Source organism: Gavia stellata, chromosome 11, assembly GCF_030936135.1.
Source record: "Gavia stellata isolate bGavSte3 chromosome 11, bGavSte3.hap2, whole genome shotgun sequence".
In the NCBI taxonomy this organism is placed as follows: Eukaryota; Metazoa; Chordata; class Aves; order Gaviiformes; family Gaviidae; genus Gavia; species Gavia stellata.
The window spans coordinates 3,164,965-3,189,882 of NC_082604.1; the positions used below are offsets into that span (position 1 = coordinate 3,164,965).

Genomic DNA, 24,918 nt, shown 5'->3' on the forward strand with positions numbered 1-24,918 from the left:
CTCCTGGTTCTCTCCTGGTGTCCCTATGGATAATGCTGCCTGGCCCGAGTCCTTCAGGAGGCCAAACCAGGGCTTCCCTTCCGATTCTAGCCAAGGTAACTTCTGCAGGTGAAGCTCAGAGTACAATTAAACTCATTTAATAAAAATTGGATTAATAAAAAGGATTTCTCCGATTCCTTTGCAGCAGCAGCTGCAGGCAGTGGTTTGTGCAGTGGCCATTTTCTAACCCCTTGGTTTATTATTAAATAAACTCCTAATGTGGAGGAAACAAAACAGAGAACAGAATTGCGTGCAGTGCCCATGACTGTCCCTGTGTCCTGCCTGTTTTCTACTGATCTTGTTTTTAAAAGGAGCAACATGAAGCAAGAGATTTCAGAGTTAGGATGGAAAGGATGATAGTTTCCTAGAGACAGATATAGCACCTGCAACCCTTCCACATGAACAGCAGTTCACCACCACTATAGGTTAAACTTCACGTGGCAGTTCTAGGATTGATGTCTCACGCAGAGAAACAGCAGAAGCTTATCCTGTCTAGGAAACACGGCTCTAAAACATGTTCTGAAGCTCTGCTAGGAAAGAAAACAGATCAAGGTATGTGTTTAGTTTTGTTACCTTTCTGAACAGAAATTCCTAATCAGGAGAAGATGCGTTGATGTGCAAACCCTACAACCACGGGATGGGAAAGGTCTCATATACAATATGATCCTCTATTTCCTGGGAGCTACAAGAGCTAACAGGATTATCATCATCTAAGAAAGGCCAGGAGAATACTGTGCCCCTAGCAAACCAAAAGAAGCTTACTGTGATTACAATGTCAGTCACTTGATTATAAATGATATTTGCCCAGAAATGAAAGCCTCACGCAGGTACTGATCGCAGTGTCCAAAGTATGGACACAGTTGTACAAAAATTGGTATCCAAACTACTGAGTTCTGACATCAAATAGAAGAATGGACTTTTGAAAGACCAAACAAGAACCCTAAATTCTGGCCTCCTGCTTCCACCATCCACTCCTCTCACAGCACACATGCTATGAACTCCCCCAATGCCTGTAAGGGAGTGAGCGTTCTACTCTTTTTTTGACTAGACTAAAATAAAGAAGCACTTTCTATCTAAAACGATCTCTGTCTACCAAAATGGGAAAAATGGCAAGTCATACATTTTTAGCAGGACAACAAACTTCCAGTCTGGAAATAACTCTGGCACCTAGTATGAAGTATGACTTCATGAGCAAGCCAACCTTTTCCTTAACCATTTCACTTAAGAAATGCAGAGAAGAGAGAACAGAAAGCTGGATTTTGATAACGTTAAAAACTAAGCAACAGTCTTAAGACTTGCAGGTCCTGCTCAGCACAGTGTGATCAGGTTCATCTTCCATGCAACCATGCCAAACAGCTCCCCTGCCATACTCTATGTGCTCTTTCCTAAAAAGAAGAGATAATCACTGGTTTCTCACAAAACCTGGCACAAATGAGCTTTGCGAGTGTCACAGATAGCTGGTCAGTGAGAAGAGCCATTGTAACAGAACCTAAAAGTTTAAGTATCCGTTAATATATTTATAGACCCAGAACACCATATTGCTAAGTAGGTTAATACTGTTGGTATACTACACAAACACATGCTGCAAACAGACATGCTTCACCGCGTTGTTTTTTTAGAGGAAAAAACTTCAAGCGTTTATAATGGAAACGTAGCAAAGGCTGTGATTAATGAGCTGAGCAATACACACTACATTCTCTGTTTTGTGTGGCTGCTTATAAGATACAAACACACAGACATTTGGTTTTAATTTCCCCAGGCAATTTCTGTTAACCCTGTTTCCTCCCTTCCCCCTTCCATCTCCTTTAAAATAAATCTCTAGCTGAATTAAATGGGCCAAATTAATCCCTAATGCAATTCCACCAACTAGGATAGTTACGCTAGCATGATGAGTCTTGTCCCCATATGATCAAGCAATCATTTGTATTTGCGACATTAAAAGCTCATTTACTGCTCTAAGAGTCTTTATTTTAATAAGAATTTTGCTCAGAAAAGCATATCAACATTTAGATTGACTGAAGGGAGACAGATGTTTTCAGAAGAACCTAATCACTATTTTATGTATAGATATAGTACAAAGTAGAGGTACATCTGCAGACTAGGTCTTGCATAGCAAGATTTCTCCCTCCTTTCCCACCTCTCTCAGGATACAGTTCAGCTCATTTCGATAGGTCTTCGAAGCAGACAGCCTCACAGCACTGAAAACGGACCACGGGACCTTGAATACTATTAAAAAAAAGCCCTTCCAGCAATCTAGGATCTCTACAGAACACTCCTTACTGAACACATAGCTTAATAGCAATAGGTTAAACCTCAGGCTTGCAGACCTTCTGCTTTACGGTCAGTCACCAGCATATGTAAATCCAAAGTATTTAGTAGTATTTTGTTCATATTTCTGCGCAACTGTCCCACTTATCTTTTGCTTATTGAGTATTCTGGCAAAAACAATCCAGTCAGTACACGGTTTCTCTCCATTACTTGGGATGCTCAACGTCTTACTGCAGTGCAGGGAATTAGTGGACTTTGGAACGCAGAGGGAAAAGGAACTGTTCGTAAGCTTTCCTAATGGACACACGGCACAATGTGACAAGCCATGTGGCCTAATGCACCTTGCTGAACATCAGGCTTGGGGGGGTAAAAGCCGAAATCGTTTGAAAGATCAGATACAGACAGTTGCTTTCTATTGCTGGTTTGAAAACATCACGTGTTGCTTTTGATTAGAAGATAAATACAGGAGAAATGGTTGTATTTAGCTCTAATTACGGTAGAGCTAAATTAGATACGTTTATTACTCGGAGATTATGGAAACCACTCTATGCATAAGATTAAAATCCAGGTTAATTACTACCTTCATCGAGCCTCGCTTGCGGCAAGTGATATCACAGCATAAACAAAGTCCTACTTAACATCCAGCTGGGTATCATTTCTGCTTAACTATTCAATTTTAAAAAAAAAATTATTCATTTATTAACTAAATAATCTAATTTCTCTGCTATAAAACCCAACCAAGATACTTTCTTGGCAAAATGCTGATTTTATGTTGACTTCTAAGAAACAAAATAGGTGTGGAAGTTCCCATCTTGCATACAAACATGACTGTAAAAAAACCTCAGGAAATAAAACATGACCTTTATTTATTTATTTTTAATTTGCATCCTAACAAAATCCAAAAAGTGATTAATTCCAGGTTCTAGCTTCCAAAGCATGCTTTTTATTCCACTTCAACAAGAATTGAAACATCGACACTTGAATTAAGATAACATTATCTTTTTCTACTTCTCCTGCTCCTCATAAAGCCCAATTAATTGTGCAGCCAATTGACAAAACAAGATCTTGCCTTCAATTGCATTAACGGTTGCTTGAAGGCAATTGGAGTTGTGCATATATAAATGTCTTACAAAATAAATAAAGAAAATCAAGGTCTTGTAGCATTTGAAACCGATTCAACAGAAAGAGAACACTCAGTGCTGAAATACTGAAAGAACAGGAGCAGATGGAGCAAGCAAGTAAGGAGACGTTTGCAGTGAAATACGGCAGCAATGCTGAAATAAAACAGAAATGAAAAATGCTAACAGACCAAAACGCTCTTCTATTTATGTTAAACTTGGGCACCTTGGTCAAGCAATCAATCGGTGGGTTGAGAACAGAAACGGCAGTTTCAGTCACAGGGTAACTGTTTCACAACCTTCTCAAAGAAGCTGTTACAGCAATGCCCAAACTCCCACCAGCGTGGGGAAAGGCATCACGTTGCACATACTGGAACCCACGCCACTTCCCAGTTAGGAAGCCAGCATGGGCTCTGCTAAAGGATGCTCCCCAGAACACTCATTTCCATGCTATCCATCTCAACTTTGTGCAGTTTGAAGGGCAAGTCACCTTCTCCAAGCCCTAAACTTGGCTGTAGGCTGTGTATTGATACAGTGTTTGAAAGGAATTTATTTTAACCCATGTTTTCAAGCTGTAGTTTGCAAATGGTCTGATTTTATTACATACCTCGGATCAAGGAGACTCCTCAGAAACTGGAAGAGTAAAAACTGGTCCTGTACAACAGGAGACAGAGTATTACTATTTTAAATAATGTACTATGAACCAGTGATTCCTGAACCATATCCATTGAAGAAAATACTGTTCACAGCTGGTGCCTGCTGAAGAAGTTGGTTTAGGACTTCGTCTTACGTAAATACTCAGAGGATATGTTTGCTGCCAACAGCTCTGATCTCTGAGGGCAAGCCAATCTGAACTCCAAACTGAGAACTGCCTTATCAAGTGGTGCAACCAGCACCTCAGAGATCATACATGTTTACGGCCAGAACTCTACAAACAGGCCAAATAATTTAAATGCAGCAATTCCTGCAGCTGAGTAACCATCAAGCTATTTTTCTTCCATTTATGACAGAGCGACAACTTACCATTACTCTTAGCCATCATTTCTTACAAGAATGGCAACCCCACTGTAAAGAAGCACCAACATGAATGAAGTTTGACATTTTACCTGGAGGTTTGCAATGATGCTCTCAATCTGCTCACCGAAGTGAATGGCTACCAAGTCGGCTGCTTTACATGGGCTCAGCAAGAGCAACTCCTTCGGACAGGGAAACACAACAAAAAGAATTACTTTTAATTTCATAGGCAATATAATTATGCAGTTTCACTGTGGCCATTCGTATTGTAACTGCATCTTTGCCTAGATGAAAGCTGTAAAATTATGAACACCATCACACAAAAAGTGATTTTGAAAAACATTAGAAGGGTAGTTTGTAAAAAGGCGTATTTGAAAGTCGATGATTTTACTACACAACAGGCCTTGTAAAAATGCAAAAAAACTCTTCACACCACCGAGACCACATCTCAGTCCTAGGGCGAGGAAATTATTTCATCAGGTTTTCTGACAACTGCCTTTTACCCCCTGCCAACAAGACCAGCTCGTGCCAACTAGGAGCCATCATCAGAGAGGAAACAAAGCCCTCAGTTGACCCTAGGGAATTTCCAGTCAAATGGAAACAGTGTTTAACCGGCTTGAACTGAACCAAACCAGAAGTTTAAAAGCAGGTTTCTTGTAACTGTAACTGATACCTGTCCAGACCTGAAAAAAACTGAATAATTTCTTTACTGTAATAAAAGGAAAAAAAAAATCTTTAAGATGCCTGTGGGTTTGCATCCTGTCAACCTTGATCTAAAAGGCTTCATATCATAAAAGTTTACATAACCCAGAACATGACTTTTTTTGCTCCTAGTGCTTCCAAATGCACCCATGCTTCCAAACAAATAAGAAGCAACTGCTTCAAACCAATACTGGGTACTTGGTAACCTTTCCCAAAAGCCCCTGCTAAGCCTACAAAGAAGAGACAACATTGCTTTACTAAACAAACCCAACTGTTACAGTGGTAAAGAAAGAAAAAATTCATAAACATACATCTGGAAGAAAAAAAAAAAAGTCTGAAAAAGTTACTTAGCACTAGCTTGGTCTCCAGACAGATGTAGCAGCCACCAAATTCAGCCAATGCCAGCAACAGAGCAGGGTGAAGGGAAGAAAGGAAATAACAAGAAAGACTGTGACTACTCCACAAGTTCTTTAAAGATGCATTTTGTGAGGTTTCCAAAGCAAAATTTGCCTACCATATTGTATGTAAAGCAGCTCTGAGGAGTTTGACCCCACAGCTTTACCGCATGAGCCACAGCTCTGAGTTGCTTCCCCAGCACTCAGGAGCATGACCCCTTCATCTTACAAGCCCAGGCAATCCAAAGGACCCCGAAAATTTTAACCACAGCAGCACAGAGGGATGCAGAAAGGATGTAGTGTGACTGCCTTTGTTTCTCTCTCTGCACAAACCCTCCCTGGGAGTCTTCAGGACTGCTGAAGACAAGACTGACTGGAGGGAGATGGCCCAGCCTCCCAGTAATCGACTGCAGCTCTTGGATCAGTGTGACCTTCATAACCTACCCCCAAGCAAAAGCTTTGGGCTTGGGTTTTCATCCTCTCCCAGGTTTGAGCCATTTGCAGACATGGTACTTCTTAGGTGGACAGCCCTTGAGGAGACAGTACTGACACAAGGCACATGGGTCTGAGGACAGAAAGTGACCACCGCAAACAGCACTATGATTGAAGAGAAGCCCTAGGCTTTGTTTTCAAGATAAACATCAAGGAACAACAGGTACGTCGGATGACGGCGAAAATAAAAAGTGGCACTGATCACAAACCCTACCTTTTGTCATACAATCACCAGGAAACCTTCTCTAGACACTGCTAGTTTCAACTGAAAAGGCTGGTTTGCTACTTTCATACCTCAGCAGATGAAAGGACAGTTGTTCGAAGACCTGAAATCACAGCACCATCCTAGTAAAACGTTATTTACTATTTTAAGTCTTCTGAATGTCTGAGAGCAGGATTAATGGAAAAAAACCCAAAACCCCATAGCAGCTGATAAGCTGTTAAGCCACATGAAATTGTGTATATTGTTCACCAATCCTGGGAAAAGGAAGACGCCAAAAGGAAAGAGGGAGTTGATCTCAATGACAGCACCCAAGAAAGGTGACCTACCAAACCGATCATCTGCCCAGCAGCTTTTTGAAGGAAGCTGCAAAAAGCACAGGGAAAAGCAGCCAGCAGTTACCTGCAAGGCTGGTGGAACAGTGCAAGAAAGCCTGTTTTTAAGAATGGCCATGGACAAGTTGAGAGGAATTTTTTCTGTTGTTTGCCAACTTCAGAAAAGTACACAGCTCTGGGCACTTCTGATGCTGTACAATAATCAAGAAGTGGCTCTGCCAGACTGAGAAAACATAAACAAACAACTCAATATGAAAAGCTGGCAGTCTTAGCCTCCAACAAGCTTATCAAAACCAGTGCAACACAGTGAGAAACACCAGGAAGAGCAACCCAGGACATTTCGGATTTGTCCCGAGACATCCAAGTGTGGAACAGCAATTGTGAAGGCCCCAGGGTGAAGAGACCCAGCAAGTAGACCTGCCTGTAGTTTGATAAAGACACAAAATAAGGGTTACAGAGAGAGGCTGACTCACTCATAATGCCAAACTATTTGGGCTGTATATACCAATACAAGCAGAGACAAGGGATGCAGCAGGAGAAGAATGAAGCAGACACAAGGAAGCAGCAAAGCAGACAGCAGTTTCCTCAACTTGGAAAGCCCATGTGGAACCACAGTTGCTCTGATAAAGCAGTAATGAGCCAGGCTCACTCAGCCACAGCACAACCATCACCACCAGTAATTCCCATAGGCTCTGAAAGTGCATCTGGAGAGTGGGCGTGAGCTCAGCGAGCTGCATGTCATACAGCTGGATTCACAGCGTTTCTTTGTTTATTGTCTTTCGAATCATTTTCCCTCTCGGTCCATTTTCTCCTTAAGTCACGCACTACTTGAAGATTCTGGCAGAGGCTAGAAGTATTCTGTGTCTTTCAAATGTACCTGGTACTTTTTTGTCCACCTCACAGGACACAGACTTCTGTGGCCATTTTCTGCTAAGTAGTCTGGGCAAGTGCATGCTTGTTTTATGGACAGAGTTATTTTCCTGGCTTATCTCCAGATCACCCTGGAGAGGACTGACACCACCTTGTAGGAACTAGAGATACTATGGATTCCCCATGTCTACTGACTGGGCAATTATTTCAGACACATCTCCATCCCCTGAAGCAAAGAGAGATTGCAGAGATGGGAAAAGTTATTAGCTACAGAAGTCTGGCAATAGTCTGTGTCATACAGCAGGAGTCACGACCCCATCTTCCCACAGGTTGGAAGTGCCAGCGTACCAAGGTTGAATGCTATTAACTGTTGTAAGATGAGGAATTTGATACCACAGACTGTGAGGTCAGGGATGTCAATGTCCTGACCTTGCTGCTGCTGCACGCTGGGGAGATGAAAGACTTGCTAATGGTTCCCTTCCCTGCTACACAACACTCACTAGCTATCATCCCCTGATAAGGTCCCATTATCCAGAGAGCAATACTTGCAACCAGGAGACCAAGGAGGCCGGCCTGAATCTAAGAAATGCACTTATATTGATGTATGAGACTACTAAACCTTAAAGTCAGAGCTTCCTGAACAGCTGTGATTCGAAATTGTGACATTTCTGCTTACAGAACAGCACTAGGCAGATCCAACAGGAGTTAGCAGTAGCTCAGGTACCGTGGGTTTAGGATACACTGTACCTCTATATGTTCCAAAGCTTTCTGCCACACCAACTGCTTTTCTTCAGCACTGTAGCCAGGCATGGACAGGATATTGTGAATATAGTTGAAAACTTCTTCCTGCAAGGCATAAAACCATAAATGGTACAGTATGTTCTGCAGCGCCACTAACAGCGTTAGGTTTTGCTAAGGGAGAGCATTTCAAACAGTCTTAGGATGACCTCAGGGCTAGTCCTCTCTCAGCAAGTCAGGATAAGTTATCTGCAGGCGAGATTATATGTCCCTAAATAGTTCCTGAAGAACTGCCAGGAAAAAAAAAGCCGAGAGGAACAGAATTGATGCTAAATGTGTTAAGCACTGAGGTCAAAGAGAATTGTCTTCCACTATTAGAAATGCCCCCTCTTGCTCACAGGGAGAAAGGACAGGACATCACTCCTCAGCTAGGAGCACAGGCAGAGAAAAGAACACTCTAGCAGAGGGTAGGTCAGTTTTCCCAGCATATTCCCGAGTTCCTCTTCGACATTAGCCTCTCTCCCAGTTTCTCCTGCACTGTCCTCCACTCAGATGCTCTCCTGTTCCGTATTTTTTGACAGTCTCCCTATCACAACCTATCTCTTCTGACTCGTCACCCACACAACTTTCAGCACAGTGATTTCATAAGGAGCCGGTGAGATCAAATTTGCCAGACTCTCCTCCCAACTTCTGTTGCTGGTAGGGAAGAGAATACCTCAAAAACTGTGGCAGATATGCAACTTACACACATGCAGAAGGTAATTGCAAAGAGATAGTAAAGGCAGAGAGACTCTGTCCAGGGGGAGAAAAGAGGGGACTGATGGCAGAAACAAAGAAGTATTGCAGTTAGCAACATTTGCAATAAATCCCACCTAGCACTCAGGTTTTACATATTAGCATTGTTTAAATTTAAAAAGAAACCAAAAACTCTGAAGCTTTAAAAAAAAATCAACTCCTCTCCAACACACACACACACAAAGCCTTGACTATAACTAAGAAAACTCAAGTGTAAAGGAGGACACTTTTTAAGACAGAGAAGCACAAGAGAAGAGCAGGGCTGTTGTGCCCATTCGCACTCTGGCCAGCAGGACAGGCTGCACCACTATGGAGAAGAAAGGCCAGAAGCACCAGATTTACTCACCTTTCTCACTGGATCACGCAAGTAACAGCCAATTATTTTGTCATAGCGAAGCTCTCGTTCATACATGAACTCGCAAATCTGATAGCTAAAACAAAAAATACTTTCCACGTTAGGAAAAACACACTCACTCAGTCGAGTCAGCAGAATAGAAGTAGGTAGCTCAGATCCAGCACAGTTTGGCAGCACTCAGAAGAAAATACAGCATGTTTTGTGAAAAGCATTCGGAAGTATCTTACATTACGGTTTTCAGCACACAGGCTGAGTGGCTCCAGTTTACACATGCCATTTAGTATCAGCCACAGGCCAATCAACCTCCCTCTTTTTGGGAAGTTAGCATACGGAACAGAGAAAACCAGAGTTACTAAGGTGACAGGCAAGGGCCAGAGGACAAAAATCCTTAAAGAAATCAGGTTTCACAGGTTCTGCTGTTCATATATCATCTTCCTTATTTCCATAACACACTCAGCTCTAAGCTAGGCCAATCCACAATACCAATCCACAATACCAATAAATACCGCTGAATGTGACTCAATAATGTGTTATGACACAGCTTCCTACCTTCAGATTTTAATAAACTTCTTCAATATTTTGAGACTTTAGATAAAAACAGATGCAAGTGAGGCAAAACAAATGAAAAGTCTGCTAAATAACATTACACTATAAGTCTTTTAGCTCTGATGGCAGTGGCTGAGCTAGTGGTTCTGGCTGTCAAACTCTCTGAAGCAAGGAGAAAAAAAATGCATTTCTTGAGTCTGAAAAAAAATTGGTTGAGCAACTTCTTCTAGAACACGCAGGAAAACAGGCATGGCATACCCCACCACCGCACTTCTGCCCCTCTGGTCCTTTGTAGTACGATGGATTAATTCACGTAACATCCAAATTCAAGACTTGGATGAAGATGCCCCTCCCTGGCTGACTCTGTTCAGGCATGACAGACTCTTTCTGAAAGTGTAAAGCATCTAAAAGAGATGGTGGAAAATTTTAGCCTTTCCAGACGCTGTGTTTGTCTCTCCTACTCAATTCTAAAATGAGTACCATGGGGGTGGCTTCAGACCCCTTCGTGCTTTTAAATCCACCTGTGGGTCTCACCCCAACGAGTCATCTCCATCTGTCAGTGGTAGAGCATTCAAATATACAACTATACCTTTGAACAAAGCCTGGGCTCTAGGATAGGAAGTGCCAAAACTCATCAAGCCCCACAGGGTTTCATGCTGAAGGGTTTCCACAGCTCTACCCTCTCTTACCTTAACAATGCTTTCTGTAAGAACACCCGGTAGAGATAAGATAGAAAGACTGGAAATAAATATGAACATATTAAATGAAGCATATGTGAATGCATAGGGACAATAATCCCAAACACAGCTGCAAAGTAGGAACAAGAAACGCAGAGGAAAAAAGCTTTGGAGGAGATTTAAAGGCAGTATTTATACATTGTACACAGCAACTTACAATTCTGCTTTTTCTGCCATTTGGATAAGACGGCTCTCTTCGAACTGTACTATCCCTCCTGCCTGGAGCAATTCTAAAAGGACCTGCAGATATTGAAGGCCAGTTATTTGTATTGCAGTAGTAGCTGGACAGCCAGTGCCATTCAAAAGTACACTCTTCCTGCTCCATTAAACTTGGTAGTAACACAGGGCTTGTTTTACAGATTTTTTGAATTGATTGCCCATTAACTATGAAGGTCATGTGCTTATCCAGGACTTTCCCTGCCTCTGTTCTTACTGCTGTCAAACCTCTCCTGTGGGCAATGCTGGGGTAGGATCCTCTTTCACTGCTGCTGTGTACAGCACTGCCCAATTTTTCCATGCCAGCTACCATTCCTATGCTAGGCGCCGGCTTTAGCATACGACCTTCAGCCAGCATACATTCCCAATGAGGCTCAACTTCGCTCTACAGTCTGGTTATACCTGTTGCTTAAAGAAACGTTCCCTTGAAGACCGTTACCTGTTGCCTCTCCGAATGGCGGGAGTCATCATCCGGACTGCACAGAAATTCAAGGACCTGTGCAAGGATGTAGAAGTTAGCATGAGTTCAGCCTGGTTAGCATAGCTGTTAGCATAAATCTAATAAGCAGATTGGGAGCACCAATAATGGCAATAGCAAATCAGAACACAACAGTGCAATTTGAATGTACTATTCATCCGTGAGGTACCTTCTACTTGGTCATATAGCTAAGGACACTTAAGAATACTGGAGTAACCAAGAACTGCTGAAAGACTCCAGGGCGGGAAATCTATGGCTCTGCACCAGGATCTAGAACTAAACTTTGGGGAACCCAGGGAATATAGAAGAAATCAGGGGACCCCATGACCCTGCCTTGGGCCACACACCAAACAGCTGGAACCACTACACTGACCCTTTCGACTTCTCTCCCGGACCGTGCCATCTCTCCCAGAAAAAACAGGAAATCATGTAATTCATAAAATTTAACATATCTGTAATTACAGTGTTTAATCCAAACCCATTTAGCCTCCACAAACTTCTTGGGTCTTAAATTATGACATAGGACATATTTTCTAAGCTGTTTTTTATTAGCATTCATATATCCATACTATCATCAAAGCACAACTGCCATAGCCATTGAAGTTGGAATTTCTGGGACTTAACCTGGGACATAAGCTTAACCCATGCAAGCTTTAGGCATGCATTGGTGCATATCAGTCTATTTCAAACAGCAGAGAAGGATGGCGGCCACGCAAACTAGAAATTACCAGCTACGTATACAAGCTCTATAAGCTCGCTAGCCTCATTTTAGTTGGCATCCATTATCTCCCTATTTTGGCATCTTCATACATGTAACAAGTGACAAGAGAGCCACCAAAATGCTCACTGGGACTTAAAGATAAATAGCGTGGTTCCGGGCCCTTATGGGCCTTTCCCTCTCCTGACACTCTAGTGACCACAGGAATCTGCCATTCCACGAAGAGGAGCAGAGGCTGTTCCATCTCCTAGGACCTGACCCTATCTCTCACACAATTCCAGCAGGCAAACTGAAATACAGAACTGACCATGCTTCTGTGGTCTCTCTCCTGCTCCGCTTCTTTGAAACCACAACAAAGTCCCAGCAAGACGCTACCTGTTTTATAATGCACCAGTCCTTCCAGAATTGCTTCAGTCCACAGCACTAGTCACACTTTCTGCGGTGCCGCACCCTGTTTGGAACTTTTTCACCCCTCACAAAGGAATACTTGCCTGGTCAAAAAGCGTCCTGTTCACAAACAACGTGTTGTTGGGCTTGGCGAGCTGGCGGGCAAGGAAGGTAAAGAGACAGCCAACCTGCGATGGGGTGAAGTCAGAATTCTCTACCATGACCTGAGAAGCGTTAGAGAAAAAAGGGAAAAATAAAAACACATGTGATTGATTCTGCAGCTGCCTTCGGGAAAGCAATCAGGACACTGCAACAAGAAATCCCTCTACAGCCATCAAGTCTCCGCCTACCCCAGACATCTACACAATCTCCTGGTGCTAGTCCATCCTGAAAGTCAAAAGACAGGCCACCTTCCATGGCATTTAACTGCGTCACCTGAAGACACAGACAATGGATGTGTCCTTGCTAAATCACCTCTGTCCTAAAGCTGAAGAGGCTCGACCTCTCTGCCGTGTAACTCAAGGGAAATACTCTTGCATGTCCCTGATTTTCGGGTATGATGGGGCTCCAAACCCATGTTTATCTCCATCTCTGTAGTCCGTGCTGATCACTGGACATGTAACAGAGCTTCTGAGCAGGGAAATGTTGTCACATGAGGAAAAAAGATACAATTAATAATTATAGGAGGAAAAAAAAATATATTTGACTTCAAGCCCCAGGCACTCACCACTTCAATTATGGTATGCAGAAGAACTGATCAAATGACTAAGAAATGATTGTAGGTTTGGGGAAAAGTTCCTTTTCTCACATTAAATTAGCTGTTAGTCTATGAATGTTTTGAGAAACTTGTGGCTGTGCTGCCTTGACTTGAAATTACAGAAAAACGGAATATCTAAGAGTCACTACAAAAGGGATTTGAAGCCTGAGGAGTGCTTGTCACCTGTCTGGCATATAAAAACCAAGCGTGATGTGTCCTGACTTCATGTCTCATGCTTCTGAAAAAAAAAAAAAAAATCCTACACACTAAGGGAAAGTGAAATGCCTCTGTTTGAAGAGTCCCCTTCTAAGAGCAGTGGGTTTAGTTGGGAGGAAATCCATCACCTGAACAATTCTGCCAGCTAACATCTAAGGATTGCTCTAGCAAAGCCTAGACATGGAGCGCCTCACAGTTTATAACCTCATTCAGTCTAAGCTTGGGAGATAAAATTGATTTCTTGGAGTGACCCGGAGTTCCAGATCCCCATGAGATACTAACAGTTATCTTACACAAGTGGATGCAGACAGGTAAGACACATTAAAGGAATCAAGTAGAGCTCTGCTTGAAACATCAGCTAATGCTGTCATTCTTTTTTAATCTTCATTTTCTGTTTAAAAAGGCTATTTCATACAGGAGCCTCGTCAGAATGGTGTTAGCTAATAGTATTAAGAATACAGCTCACTAATACAGCTCACTAAAACAACAGGAGTGTTTCATTCAGTTTGGTTTTGTTTTTCACAAACTGGGTCCTCGTCAGCCCGTGTGAAGAAAAATACTGTACCTCTGAAACAGAGCAACCTTACAGAGGCTGCAGGCCAACCATGGGGACTTTCTAAAAGACAGTATATTTAGCAAAGTTTAGATCAGCATTAGCAGAATATCTATATTGACCAAACTATTTTAAAAGCACAGCTATTTCCTAAGTGGGTTTTTCCCCAAAGATAAATTTAAATAAAAAGTTCCAAGATTTTTTTTTTGTTTTTATCCAAAAGGAGAACAGTTTCCAGACCAAGGGACTAACAGTTCTCGTAACACCAAATTGTTTGCCTGCAGATGCATTTAGTCCTGCAGCACTTCTCACAACTGCCCTCCTTTTCCCCTCCAAGAGCAGGGTTGAATTCTGTTGTGGCGGACATTCACTGCGTGGCCAGCAGCACAGAGTAGGGCTGTAAACAGCTCGATCCAGCCTACGCCATACCACAAGAACACATCCCACGGTAGCTCCAGAACACAGCTGCAGCATGCCACCTCCTGCTGACAGCAGCTAAAGACATATAAAAGCATGGTCTAAACCAGCACAGGGCTAACCGACATCCTTACAGCAACGTCCTACTCAGGCAGGCTCACAAAAGTTCCCCCGCAGTGGCATTATCTCAGCCCCTCCAACACAGCTTACTGCAGCAGCGCTGTCACTGATTTCACTCACTGGTGCCCTTGCTCTCATCTATCGATGATGACAGCGACAGGGAAACACTACTTATGATATGTTTATACATAAACAGCTTCCAAGAGGAGTTACTCATTATTAATGCTGACAGCTCTGAAGGGGAAAGCAAACGGCATTTGGCAGCGATAGCTTTTAATGAGAACACTCATTGTTAAGGAACACAGTCTGCAGATGACAAGCCATTTCTAAAGCACCAGGCTGATAACTCTGACATTCCTCTTCTCTCCCACTTACTAAAGATAGGCCTGTCATTCTGGGTATGTTACATCCCAAACACAGCATTTACAGATACAGGGAGCAGGGTTTTATCAGAAGAGCGTTGGCACCCTGCCAAGCACAGGATTCCTGGGACCTTTTTTCCTGCTCAGAAGGAATCAGGGAGTGAAATCAATGAGAAGCAGATAAAAATAAACTTAACAATGCAGAGAGGAGAAATTTGACAACCAAGTACAGCCCAGGTGAAGTCACAGACAGGACTGTCACCTGTCACATACTCTGTCACCGTATTTAATGTGCATGCAGTGTCACTTCTGAATATCCAACTGACAACCTTGGCTGAGGTGAACCCACGCTCCAGCCCACCACCTTCCCAGAGGTGTCATCCAGGGCAGGACTGGAAACACCTCATCCAAATTACAGGCTTTACTGCACAGTGTTCTATATAATCAGTCAGATGTAAACAGAGAGGTTAGTTTTTAGGCACACTCACTTTCAGAAGTATGTCCACAATTCTCTGTTGATATTCCACAGCTTGCTTGTCATTCTTGAAGTCTTCAAAAGTCTGCATGAGGCAAAACACTGACACCTTGAGCAGAATGCTCTCCACTGTCAACCCCAGAAATACAAGCAAACACAAAGAAGCAGCCGTATCACAAAGCGGACAATGCTTTTAAGTCCTTTCTGTGCATATCACCTAAGCAGCAAGTTCCAAGACACAATTTTCTCTTCTGCAACTACCAAAATGGTTGCTACATATTCAGGTAAAAGTAACAAGTCCAAAGAGGAAATTCAAGAAATTTGGAAAGGAAGAAAGATGAATCTTTATGCAGGAAAAAGATGTAGTACTGAAACACTCCTTACAAATACATTATTCTTGGTTTACCTGTGCTTTAAAGATGGCCAGAGTCTTCACTGTACAATGCCATGTTCATCAATTTATATTTAGGGACATAAAGAACTATTATGATCTCTTCTGACATCTTATAGAACACACATCAAAACTGATCCTGCATCAAGCCAGTAACTACTGGTTTAGCTAAAGCACGAACTTTTTAGTAAGAATCTTACAGATCATGCAACCATGACATAGATGATGAAAGAACTGGCGTTCCATTTTCCTCTTGGAGGAGATCAGCGATCTCTTACCAGAGCAAGAACGTTAAGGAATTCCCGAGTGTCAAAGTGCAGCAAGGTACGAACATAAGGGTAGACCTCTTCATCCACAGATCCCTCAGTTGAATGCAGCCGGATGAGAAATTCAAAGACCTGCAATGAAAATTCAAACAAACACAGCAGATTTTCTAGGGAGTTCAGATAACATAGCACAAGCACATGGGAAAGCAGCATCATTACCTGCTTTGCCCTTAAGCTTTAAAACACCTTAGGAGTCCATCAGCGTTCTTACTTGAATGATGTTTTGTGCTGCTTGTTAGTAGGAAAAAAATTCCCCCTCCTTAGACTCGCCAACCAATTTAAGATCAATCAAAATTTAATATCAAGCAAAAATTAAGGCTTATACTTGCAAACCGAAGGGTGCGAAATTAGATAATGCCCTCCCCTTCCTGGCAGTTCTCCTGAGAAGCTGTGCAACTCCTCCTTATCCAGGGCACAGCTCCTCTCCTTGTCAGCAGTTCCCTTGGGAAGAGCCAGTCAATCTGCCTCCTCATTTTGAGGCACAAAGCTTTTGGCGCTGCAAAGACTGACTTAGGTCCTATTCAACACTATCTCCTCCACTGACTTTCTAGTTCCTGAAATTTGAGCCCGCCTTTCAAAATGAAGGCAAGCCCCTTTATTGAACCACTGACAGATGTGTCCAGATCCTCCCAGGGAACAAACAGGGCAGCAGCAGTGCCAGTTGTCTCAAACACGCTCACAACAGATCTGGCTCCCAGCAGAAAGAGAGCAGACTGCTGCAGACCAGCTAGCGCTCCTGAGTACATGTTAAGATACACATTGGGATCCCACGGAGAACTGACAGGCAATACACTCTCCCAGCCATCCTCGGGAAATGCCATGTTCTCTCATTTACTCCTATTCCGAGTTAATTTTCCTGTCACCATAGTGGCAGCGAAGCCAGGAGGCGTTAGCAGCTTGACTTTGAGATCCACGACCTTCCCTGTTGGCCTCCTTGCACCCGATACCCACCTGCCAGCTAGGAACTCTTGCAGAGTTACAAAAAACCCCAGACTGTAGCTAGAGTGGATTCAAGCATCCAGACAGAAAGGTGTTACTTAAGCCAAGCTCTCAGAACACTATTGGAGATCATAAAAAGGAGAGGTTGACAGCTCTTCCCCAGAGCTACTGCTGCTGGTTGGGCTACTGCTTCCCCTCAGACCCTGAGCCACAGTCTGTTGCTGTGCCAACTTGTGTGTGTGCAGGGGACAACCTGATACCAACCGTGGGAGAGGGGAACAGCCTAGTGCTTGATCCAGCAAAGGGGAGCGGGCTGGTTTGCACAGAGATACCACATACATACAGCTACAAGCTCTGGATTAGCAAGAAAATCCTAACCCCTCTCCCCCACCAAACCCCCCCACCCCACCCCACCCCACCCCACCCAGAAAACCCACCCCACACCAAAAAAAATCTGTTCTATTGTACTGCAAAGAGAAAGTGCAGAACAGAAAGCGCTTCCTTGTCTTGAAACCCTGAAACTAAAGTGAAATGCTAGAGACCCCAAAAATATGTTTGTGGTAAAACTGGCCAGAAACTGAGGAAAGAGTTTTAGGAGCACAAAAGGATGATCAGGAGCATCCTCTGTTTTAAGAAATCATCAGAGATGACTCCAAAGGAGGTAAGCTTTGCCTTAGGCCAAGCTTCAGACACAGCTTAAAGAGAAAGAAATAGCCAACTTGAGAGCTCTGATGGAAATAAGGAACAAGGAAAGGAGATTTCCTTGGCAGTGACCAAGCCAACTTTCATGTAACCTGCATGTCTAGTCACACTTTTGGCATAACCTTACTGTGATTTTAACCAAGTACTCTCTCCCTATGATGAAACCATTAAGAACATGCTCACGCCTGTCCTGAACAAATATATAAGGCATATGCAATAGTACTTGTTGCCTTGAAGCAACCTGCCAATCTCTTGGGCAATGCAGATGGAAAAGACTATTTCTCCCAATGTGAAAGCTACCGTTGCAGACTCGAACAGGGTGATGAATCCGGTCAGCCAAAAGGTGGTCCACTGAACAGGGCAGCAAAGAGCAACACAAAGAGATGCAGCTCAAGAATCAAACCTTGTCCCGAAGGAGGACAGTAGGATAAGCCTGCACTGTCACAGGATAATAGCAGCACTCAGAAGCCTTAAGGCATCAGCTGCTGTTCCTGAAGTGCCCTGGGAAGATGATTTGGATGTTAGGTCACGTTTCTTCCTAGAGGGACTAGGCAGAACAACAGAAGAACAGAAGATGGGTACTCAGCCTGGGCTCAGCCCACAGGGTATAAAACAAGCAGCTTCAGAGCCTTTTAACATAGGTACGGGCTTTTCTGAAGCAGCTAAGATCCTGCCTTATCAGCAGAATGGCTGGACATGCTTAGGGCCACCTCTCCCAAACTAAGGATGGCCAAGATGGGTGGAGGAAGAGGAATGCAGTACCAGCCGACTGCCTCCTCACCAGAGCTGGAACAGACTAAGAAAGCAGACAATCTTAACAGAGTCTCCACAAGACTGGAAAATACCAAGCTCTGGGTTGCTTTATGCCTTTTCTCAAGAGAAGAAAGAAACTCGCTACCTTTTAAGCTGTCTCAAAGTGGCACTGACTATTAGAAAAGGGAAATTGTCTTTCCAAACACCATCACTGTGGAATAGCCTTTTGGGAAAGCCTCTTCCCTTCCGTGCTGTGGGCAGGAGGCAGTAATAAGGACATAAGGGAAGGAGTTGTCAAACAGCCTGAATCACAGACCTCACAGCCATCACAGATTCACCTCAGCTCCAAACCACAGATATAGTCATAGACATTAGGGACAACAGGAATGTAGTAAGCTGTAGGCCAACCCAAAAATGCCCATACAAAAAGCTGGAATCACATCAACTGGAATCAAATGCTACGATACAGGAGTTTAAGTTCAGAACTGACCGCATCCTCCTTTCTCTTTAAGTACCAAAAGACATCTAATGCTAAACCCTTTCCCAGTCCTGTGACCCCCAGAACCTCCTTCCTGCCAAAGGAGGCTCTCAAGAGGGGTTGCCAAGATAAGCCTAAGGAGAGATGTGTTGCAGCACCCTGAACCTATTAAGTAGCTCCGGCAAACAATTCCCTACTTCTGACCGTGTGAAGTGGCAGAGGAGCAGCCACCACTCAAACAGGTAGCTGGCTGACCCCGCAAGCCAAGGGTACGAGGACGCAGTTTGGAGCACTTGATTGCAACACACAGTCGATCTCAGCTAAATACCTGCAGTTATTGCAACGCTGAAAATTTATCTTCAGCAAATACAACGTCTTGATGAGCAGAGACGAGCATGAACACACACTAATGTAATTATGACCATAAAACCAAAAGGCTCAGAGAAACCTCAACCAAGAGCTACTTAGTAGAGACATTTCTACCTACTGAACTCTACCTAGTACTACCTAACTCAGCAGTCATGGCACACTCCACCTCATCCACCCATTTACTAAGTATCTATGGACATGCGATCTGGATTTAAATGGCAGGCAGACATACTCACCGTGCACATGGGAATTACACCTGGAGGACAGATGCATGTGTGTCCTGAATACCTGAGACTGGATAAGCCTCAGAGGTGAAGATATGGTGACAAGATACTAGGGCAACGACTGACAGAAATCCACCTAATGGGACCTTCATCGTGGGAAATGACTGTGCTGAACTTCACACTTTGCCGTGCAAAGAGGCCAGAGGTGTAATACCTGAGGCAGGAAAACTCCAACACAAACAGAAGTTTTAGCAACAGCCAAACAGAGGAGGAATATTTAGTTGATGTTCTTTGATGTTATCTCAGTTTCTACTCCCGTCAATCCCGTGTTACATGCATTTGAAAACAGGGAAGGTCCTCCCATATTTGACACGTCATAGTCCAGTTTAGAAAGAAGAGACAGCTAGAAATTTCTGGTAACTTTGTGGTAAAGAATAAGGAAAAAAAACCCGATCAAAATTACTGCCACTAAGAACTCTATGTTCCCACCCCCCAATTTACAGCTGAAAGAAAAACACTAAGTTTAAATGTTCCAATTGCAACAACGGTTTGAGTTCATTCTTTAAAAATTTATTTCATATTTACAGTGGTATATACTTGTATCACAAGGATACAGCTATTAGATTGATAATAGTTTTCTATCAGAAACCCACGAAATAAGACATACGCAGCTTCTTCTAGAAACCTCATATGGGAAAGTTTCCTTCCGAAAGGTTGCTCACCTGATTTTTCACCAAAGGTACCAGATCTTCAGGAATATCGCCCAATGGATATGCACGGCCTGCCAAGCAGCAGCTATAGAAAAGAAGGGGAAAGGCATTTTTAATACGTCCTGACATTAAACAGATTGAGGAGAACAGGTTATTTTTTTAGTTAGTTTTCAGGATGCTCTTAAAACAAGCCAAACAAATTTATTTTGTAAATCACGAAAGCAAGCATTGCAGACAGCACTGCTGTTAATACACAGTAAGCCAATGCCCTGCATGAATTTGCATCCAAGGTATGCCACTCCACAGCAGAAAAGTAACAGGGAAACTCAATATTTCTCACAAAAATCTTTACTCTTGCATTTTAGGAAGCAGGAATAATGCAGAATCTAACATTCATGACATTTAATAGATTCCAGAAAGAGGAATTCACTAATTAATCACTACTGTGCAATCTCAGAATGACCTCCGGCAAATGATGGGCAACACAGTAAGCAGCCAGTGAGCACAGCCATCCCAAAAGGCGTGGCAGAAAGGGCTAAGACACAGCTTTTCAGGCTACGGAGTCCTTGTTCAAGGAGCACTGTGTCACACACAGGACAAAGAACTCACTCTAACTAAATTCTCAAGATAAAGACACAGTCTTGACATATCAGCAGTAACACGAACTCTAAGTCTCCAACTTTATCCTACCTATCCACTCACACGTAGTGAACAAGAAGCCATTGTAACTTTAAGTCAGCTGTACAAAGTAGCCATTGCTATTTTACACAGTCTCTCAGACCTCGAAACACACTATAAGATTATGCAACTATAGTGAGTTAGAAGTCTGGTGCCACCAGTAGGCAACACCTCACACGCTTTCGAAGGGACCTTACCTTATATACACAAGCAGCTTGTTGCCCATTACCACCTGCTCATCTACAAAACAAAAATTATGTCACAAAACAACATACAGAGATGCAATTCTTTGTCCCAGCTGTTAGCAAAACGTCTCACATGGTAAATAGTGCTGGAACACGTTTCTGTTCTCCAAGACCCTTATATTGGGTACGTTATTTCCTTTCTGCATCCCTCTGTTGGAAGTGACTAGAGCTATTCAAAACATCAAAACTAGAAACCTTTAAAGGGAAATAATTCTGTACCTTTAAAGGGAAATAACTCTGTACCTGTGAGAGACTTGCCAGCATTCAGTGGAGGAGCAATGACTTTGAACAGCTTCTGTAACAAGAAAGAAGGCAGTGCTCAGGCAGCTGGAAAGGCTCAAAGCAAAGAATCTGTGTGGTTTTAAAGCAGAGACCACTGGGGTGTCTTCCCCATATGAACTCTGCTTTCTCACCATGTCTTACAATTAAAAGGCACAGAGGACATCAAGATATGGCAAAGGATGCCTCTCCCAGCTGATGTTACAACACGAAAAAACAGCCTTCATTCAATCAGATCTAACCCTAAGCACAGGCCAGACTAAAAAAAGCAATGTTCAGAAGTCCCAGAAGCAACAGTCAGAGCATAACTGACCAGCCCCGCTTCCTGTGCTGAACCTTCTGCCACCAGAGATTACGCAAACCTTCAGCCTACCTAGCAGAGTGCCTTTAGTTTGGGCATGTAGAATGAGGACTCATCTAAATACTCAGCTCTAGAAAGCAGAAAAAGTTATTTGTACTCGTACAGCTAGTGCTAGGTTTCCAGAAGTCCTTTTTAAAATCATGAACACCTAAAAAGTCTCTTTTCTGAGGAAAAATCAGCTGAGATTATAACTGCTAGAAATTGGGCAGTTTAAGATTTTCACACTCAGATGGACCCAGCTCTCTATTTCAGCACTACTGAGAAAATACCAGCAGTGCTTCCACAATGAAACACCCTGACGTTATAGCTATAAGCTTCAAGAGCAATTGGTATAACAGGCACATCTTCAGGATTACCAGCAGCAGCAGGGCGTTCAGTTACAACATCGCATCCAGTCCTGTGCTCACTGTTGATAGATCCCACCCGAGTGCTACGAACAACGCCTGCCTCAATGCAAGGACTGTTTCTAGCCTTTGTTCTGGATTCTGTACACAGGTAAGTTCACCTTTTGTTTCCATTACTCTTGAATACATATTAATAGACTGTTGTGTCAGCAGAGGAAGAACAGTATGAAGGAAAAAAAGCATGAGGTGTTCACAGGACCTCTCACGCCCACACCCCCATAAATCCCACTGTGCAGAAAGCTGATGCTTTCTCAGCAGTCATGCCACACAGGCTCACCACCAGCAACAAAGCTGCATTGCAAAACTGTCTGCTAACAATCTCCTTAAGTCATCATGTTATTCTCCTCTGCTGCTTTTGTTTTATATTTATTTTATTAACACGACTAAATTTCCTGCTCTAACTTTGCAGAGCATTGCTACCTCAGCAGGGAAATTTGTGTTCTAAAGCACAGTAATTACAAATTACTTTTCTCCTCTACTGCATCTGGTCAAATAAACTGCATATATCACGCACGATTTCTCCCTTGAAATGAAAAAGAATACACACACTGAATGAGAAGATAATGCACTGGGTTTGCAATGCTGTTTCTCAGAAAGACTGCGTGCTGAACATACAGATAAAAACTCATTGCACTGAGCATCTTTCCTACCTCCATGGGACTAATGAAGTCATTCATCCCACTGTTGTAGACGTAGATCATGGCATCATAGAGATGGTTTTCCCAGCATAAAAGAACTACCTGCAAGGCAAACAAAGCACAATGTAGATATACAGCTGCTCTTAGCTCACAGTCTTCTCATTCCCCAGTCTCTCGAATACAATCTCTGTCCTTGCATTCGCATCATCCGACAGTATGATTTAAAGCAGAATGAGAATTTCCACTTGCAGAAGCAGTCGCTGCAAGGACCCCAAATCCCCAAAGGGAGTATCCAGCTTATTGCGCACACAGCAAATGTGGAATCAAACTGTCTAGATTCTAACATTCATAACCTGCATGAGGTTAAAGAATTTTAAAAAAAATCAGTTCTTCAAAACCCTTGACTGCACTAGTTTGCCTTTGGTTGGGTTAGTGAATCATTTTGTCAAGTTCCCAAGCAGTTCCCTCCTTGGAATGGAAAGCCACGCTGTGGGAATAAAAGCTGACCAAGGAAAACAGGACTACCCAGCAGGAACACCTCCTTGCTCCGCTAACTTTGTCATGCCAGAGCAAGCACCTGAGCAGAGCAGTCTGGCAAGCACCAAACTGACAAACCCAACTCCCGTTTTTTGTGCCCCTGCAGCCTTTGACGTTAGGTAAGGTACTGAAAACGGGAAAGACCGATTGTGAACATCAGACTAATCCGGACAGACTAGTAGTTTCCAACACATTCAGCTGCTGATGCATTAACCTATTCCAGGACACAAACTGAGGGAGCAAAACATGTTTATAGGAGCATGCATGTTATGGGGTGGACACAGCCACACTAAATAATTCCCACATTCATTCAATTTGATCCCAGGGACGCAGGGCTAAGTTCTGTTACAAATTAGCGACCAAAAGGCATGAATGGTTTGGACTCGGTAAATCTTGGCTGTTGAAAGGCGACACCTTGTTTTCCACATGCTATGCTGTGCTTAAAAGCACAAGAAGTTTGCATCAGTGACTGGGGGATGTTGTCATTTATTCAGAGGAACTCAATATAGTAGGCAGTACAACAGCTCACCTGCTGTATGTCTAAGCTGGTGATATCCATATGCACAATGCAAGCTTCCAAATTTTCCAATCTGTTCTTGTCTTGGAAGTGAAGCAGCAAGTCTTTCATTACTTGAGCTGTTATTCCCATCAGCTTATCACTTAAGATATATGGCTCCAAGCACTCCAGAAAGATGCCTTTAGCTACAGAATTCTCACTCATCTTATCATATATCTGGTTAAATAATAGATCCCTAGGAGGAAAGAAGTGTTTAGTTATCAAATAATCTTACTAAAATCTCCTTACTTATCTACTTTCTGAGGGCTCCAAATTAAACTCCATTTTCTCTGTATTTCTCAAACTCAGGAGCTGAATGCCCTGTTCAGCTGCGACACTCATGCAAGTTACAGGCAGCTACACTGTGTAAGTTGGCTAGGGATGTTGCAGCAAAAAAATTGCTGTTAGAGGGGAAATGATGATGACAGGAAAATCCATCAAGGCAGTTTCTTTCTTAAGGGGATGGTATGGGGGCAACAGTTTGAAGCAAACTTTTCCTTAACACATCAACAAAAATTTAAGACACCCTTTTCTTTGAGTACGGAGTACTCTGACTTTAGTATCAGTTTTGAAACACTCCTCTAAACTGTGATGTGATATATGATATGACGATGATGTGATACAATTCCTCTAAACCATGTGATATTGTAGGAGACAGCACTCAGGACTACATGGGTTGGCGGTCTGCCTTGGGAGACAGGCTTGCAAACTCAGACTTACGTGCGCTGGAGTAATAGACAGTAATCAACTATGACAGGCACCACGTCCTGGGGAAGAAACATAAAAAAAAGCTGTAAGGACTGGCAAAAATCCTGCCAAATAGCACATCCTGCAGGGCACAAAATGAAGCCTGGCCAAGACAGAGCAGAATCAACGTGTTATCCGAATCAGCTGGTAGCTGGCACATTTACAGATTTTCCCGTATGCTGGTTCATACAGAGAAAAACTCCAGTCACACTTCTGCAGAGGACAGAGGGCGTACAGGTTCTGCTCTGCCACCAAGCC

The 24,918-nt window shown here is 43.0% G+C and overlaps 1 protein-coding gene across 1 annotated transcript in view; it reads right to left on the reverse strand.

The window, feature by feature from the left end:
* Positions 1-24,695, reverse strand: part of VPS8 (VPS8 subunit of CORVET complex) — a 53,499-nt gene extending 28,804 nt beyond the window's left edge. Inside the window, exons 1-15 of the mRNA XM_059822354.1 lie at positions 24,634-24,695; positions 23,887-24,109; positions 22,833-22,922; positions 21,382-21,433; positions 21,091-21,133; positions 20,228-20,300; positions 15,993-16,112; positions 15,337-15,408; positions 12,528-12,647; positions 11,280-11,336; positions 10,782-10,864; positions 9,333-9,417; positions 8,201-8,299; positions 4,532-4,621; positions 4,033-4,079 (exon numbers count right to left, since the gene is read on the reverse strand). Of these exons, the coding sequence (XP_059678337.1) occupies positions 4,033-4,079; positions 4,532-4,621; positions 8,201-8,299; positions 9,333-9,417; positions 10,782-10,864; positions 11,280-11,336; positions 12,528-12,647; positions 15,337-15,408; positions 15,993-16,112; positions 20,228-20,300; positions 21,091-21,133; positions 21,382-21,433; positions 22,833-22,922; positions 23,887-24,109; positions 24,634-24,695 (1,316 nt within the window). The remainder of the gene's footprint in view (positions 1-4,032; positions 4,080-4,531; positions 4,622-8,200; positions 8,300-9,332; positions 9,418-10,781; positions 10,865-11,279; positions 11,337-12,527; positions 12,648-15,336; positions 15,409-15,992; positions 16,113-20,227; positions 20,301-21,090; positions 21,134-21,381; positions 21,434-22,832; positions 22,923-23,886; positions 24,110-24,633) is intronic.
* Between the last annotated feature and the right edge of the window lie 223 nt (positions 24,696-24,918).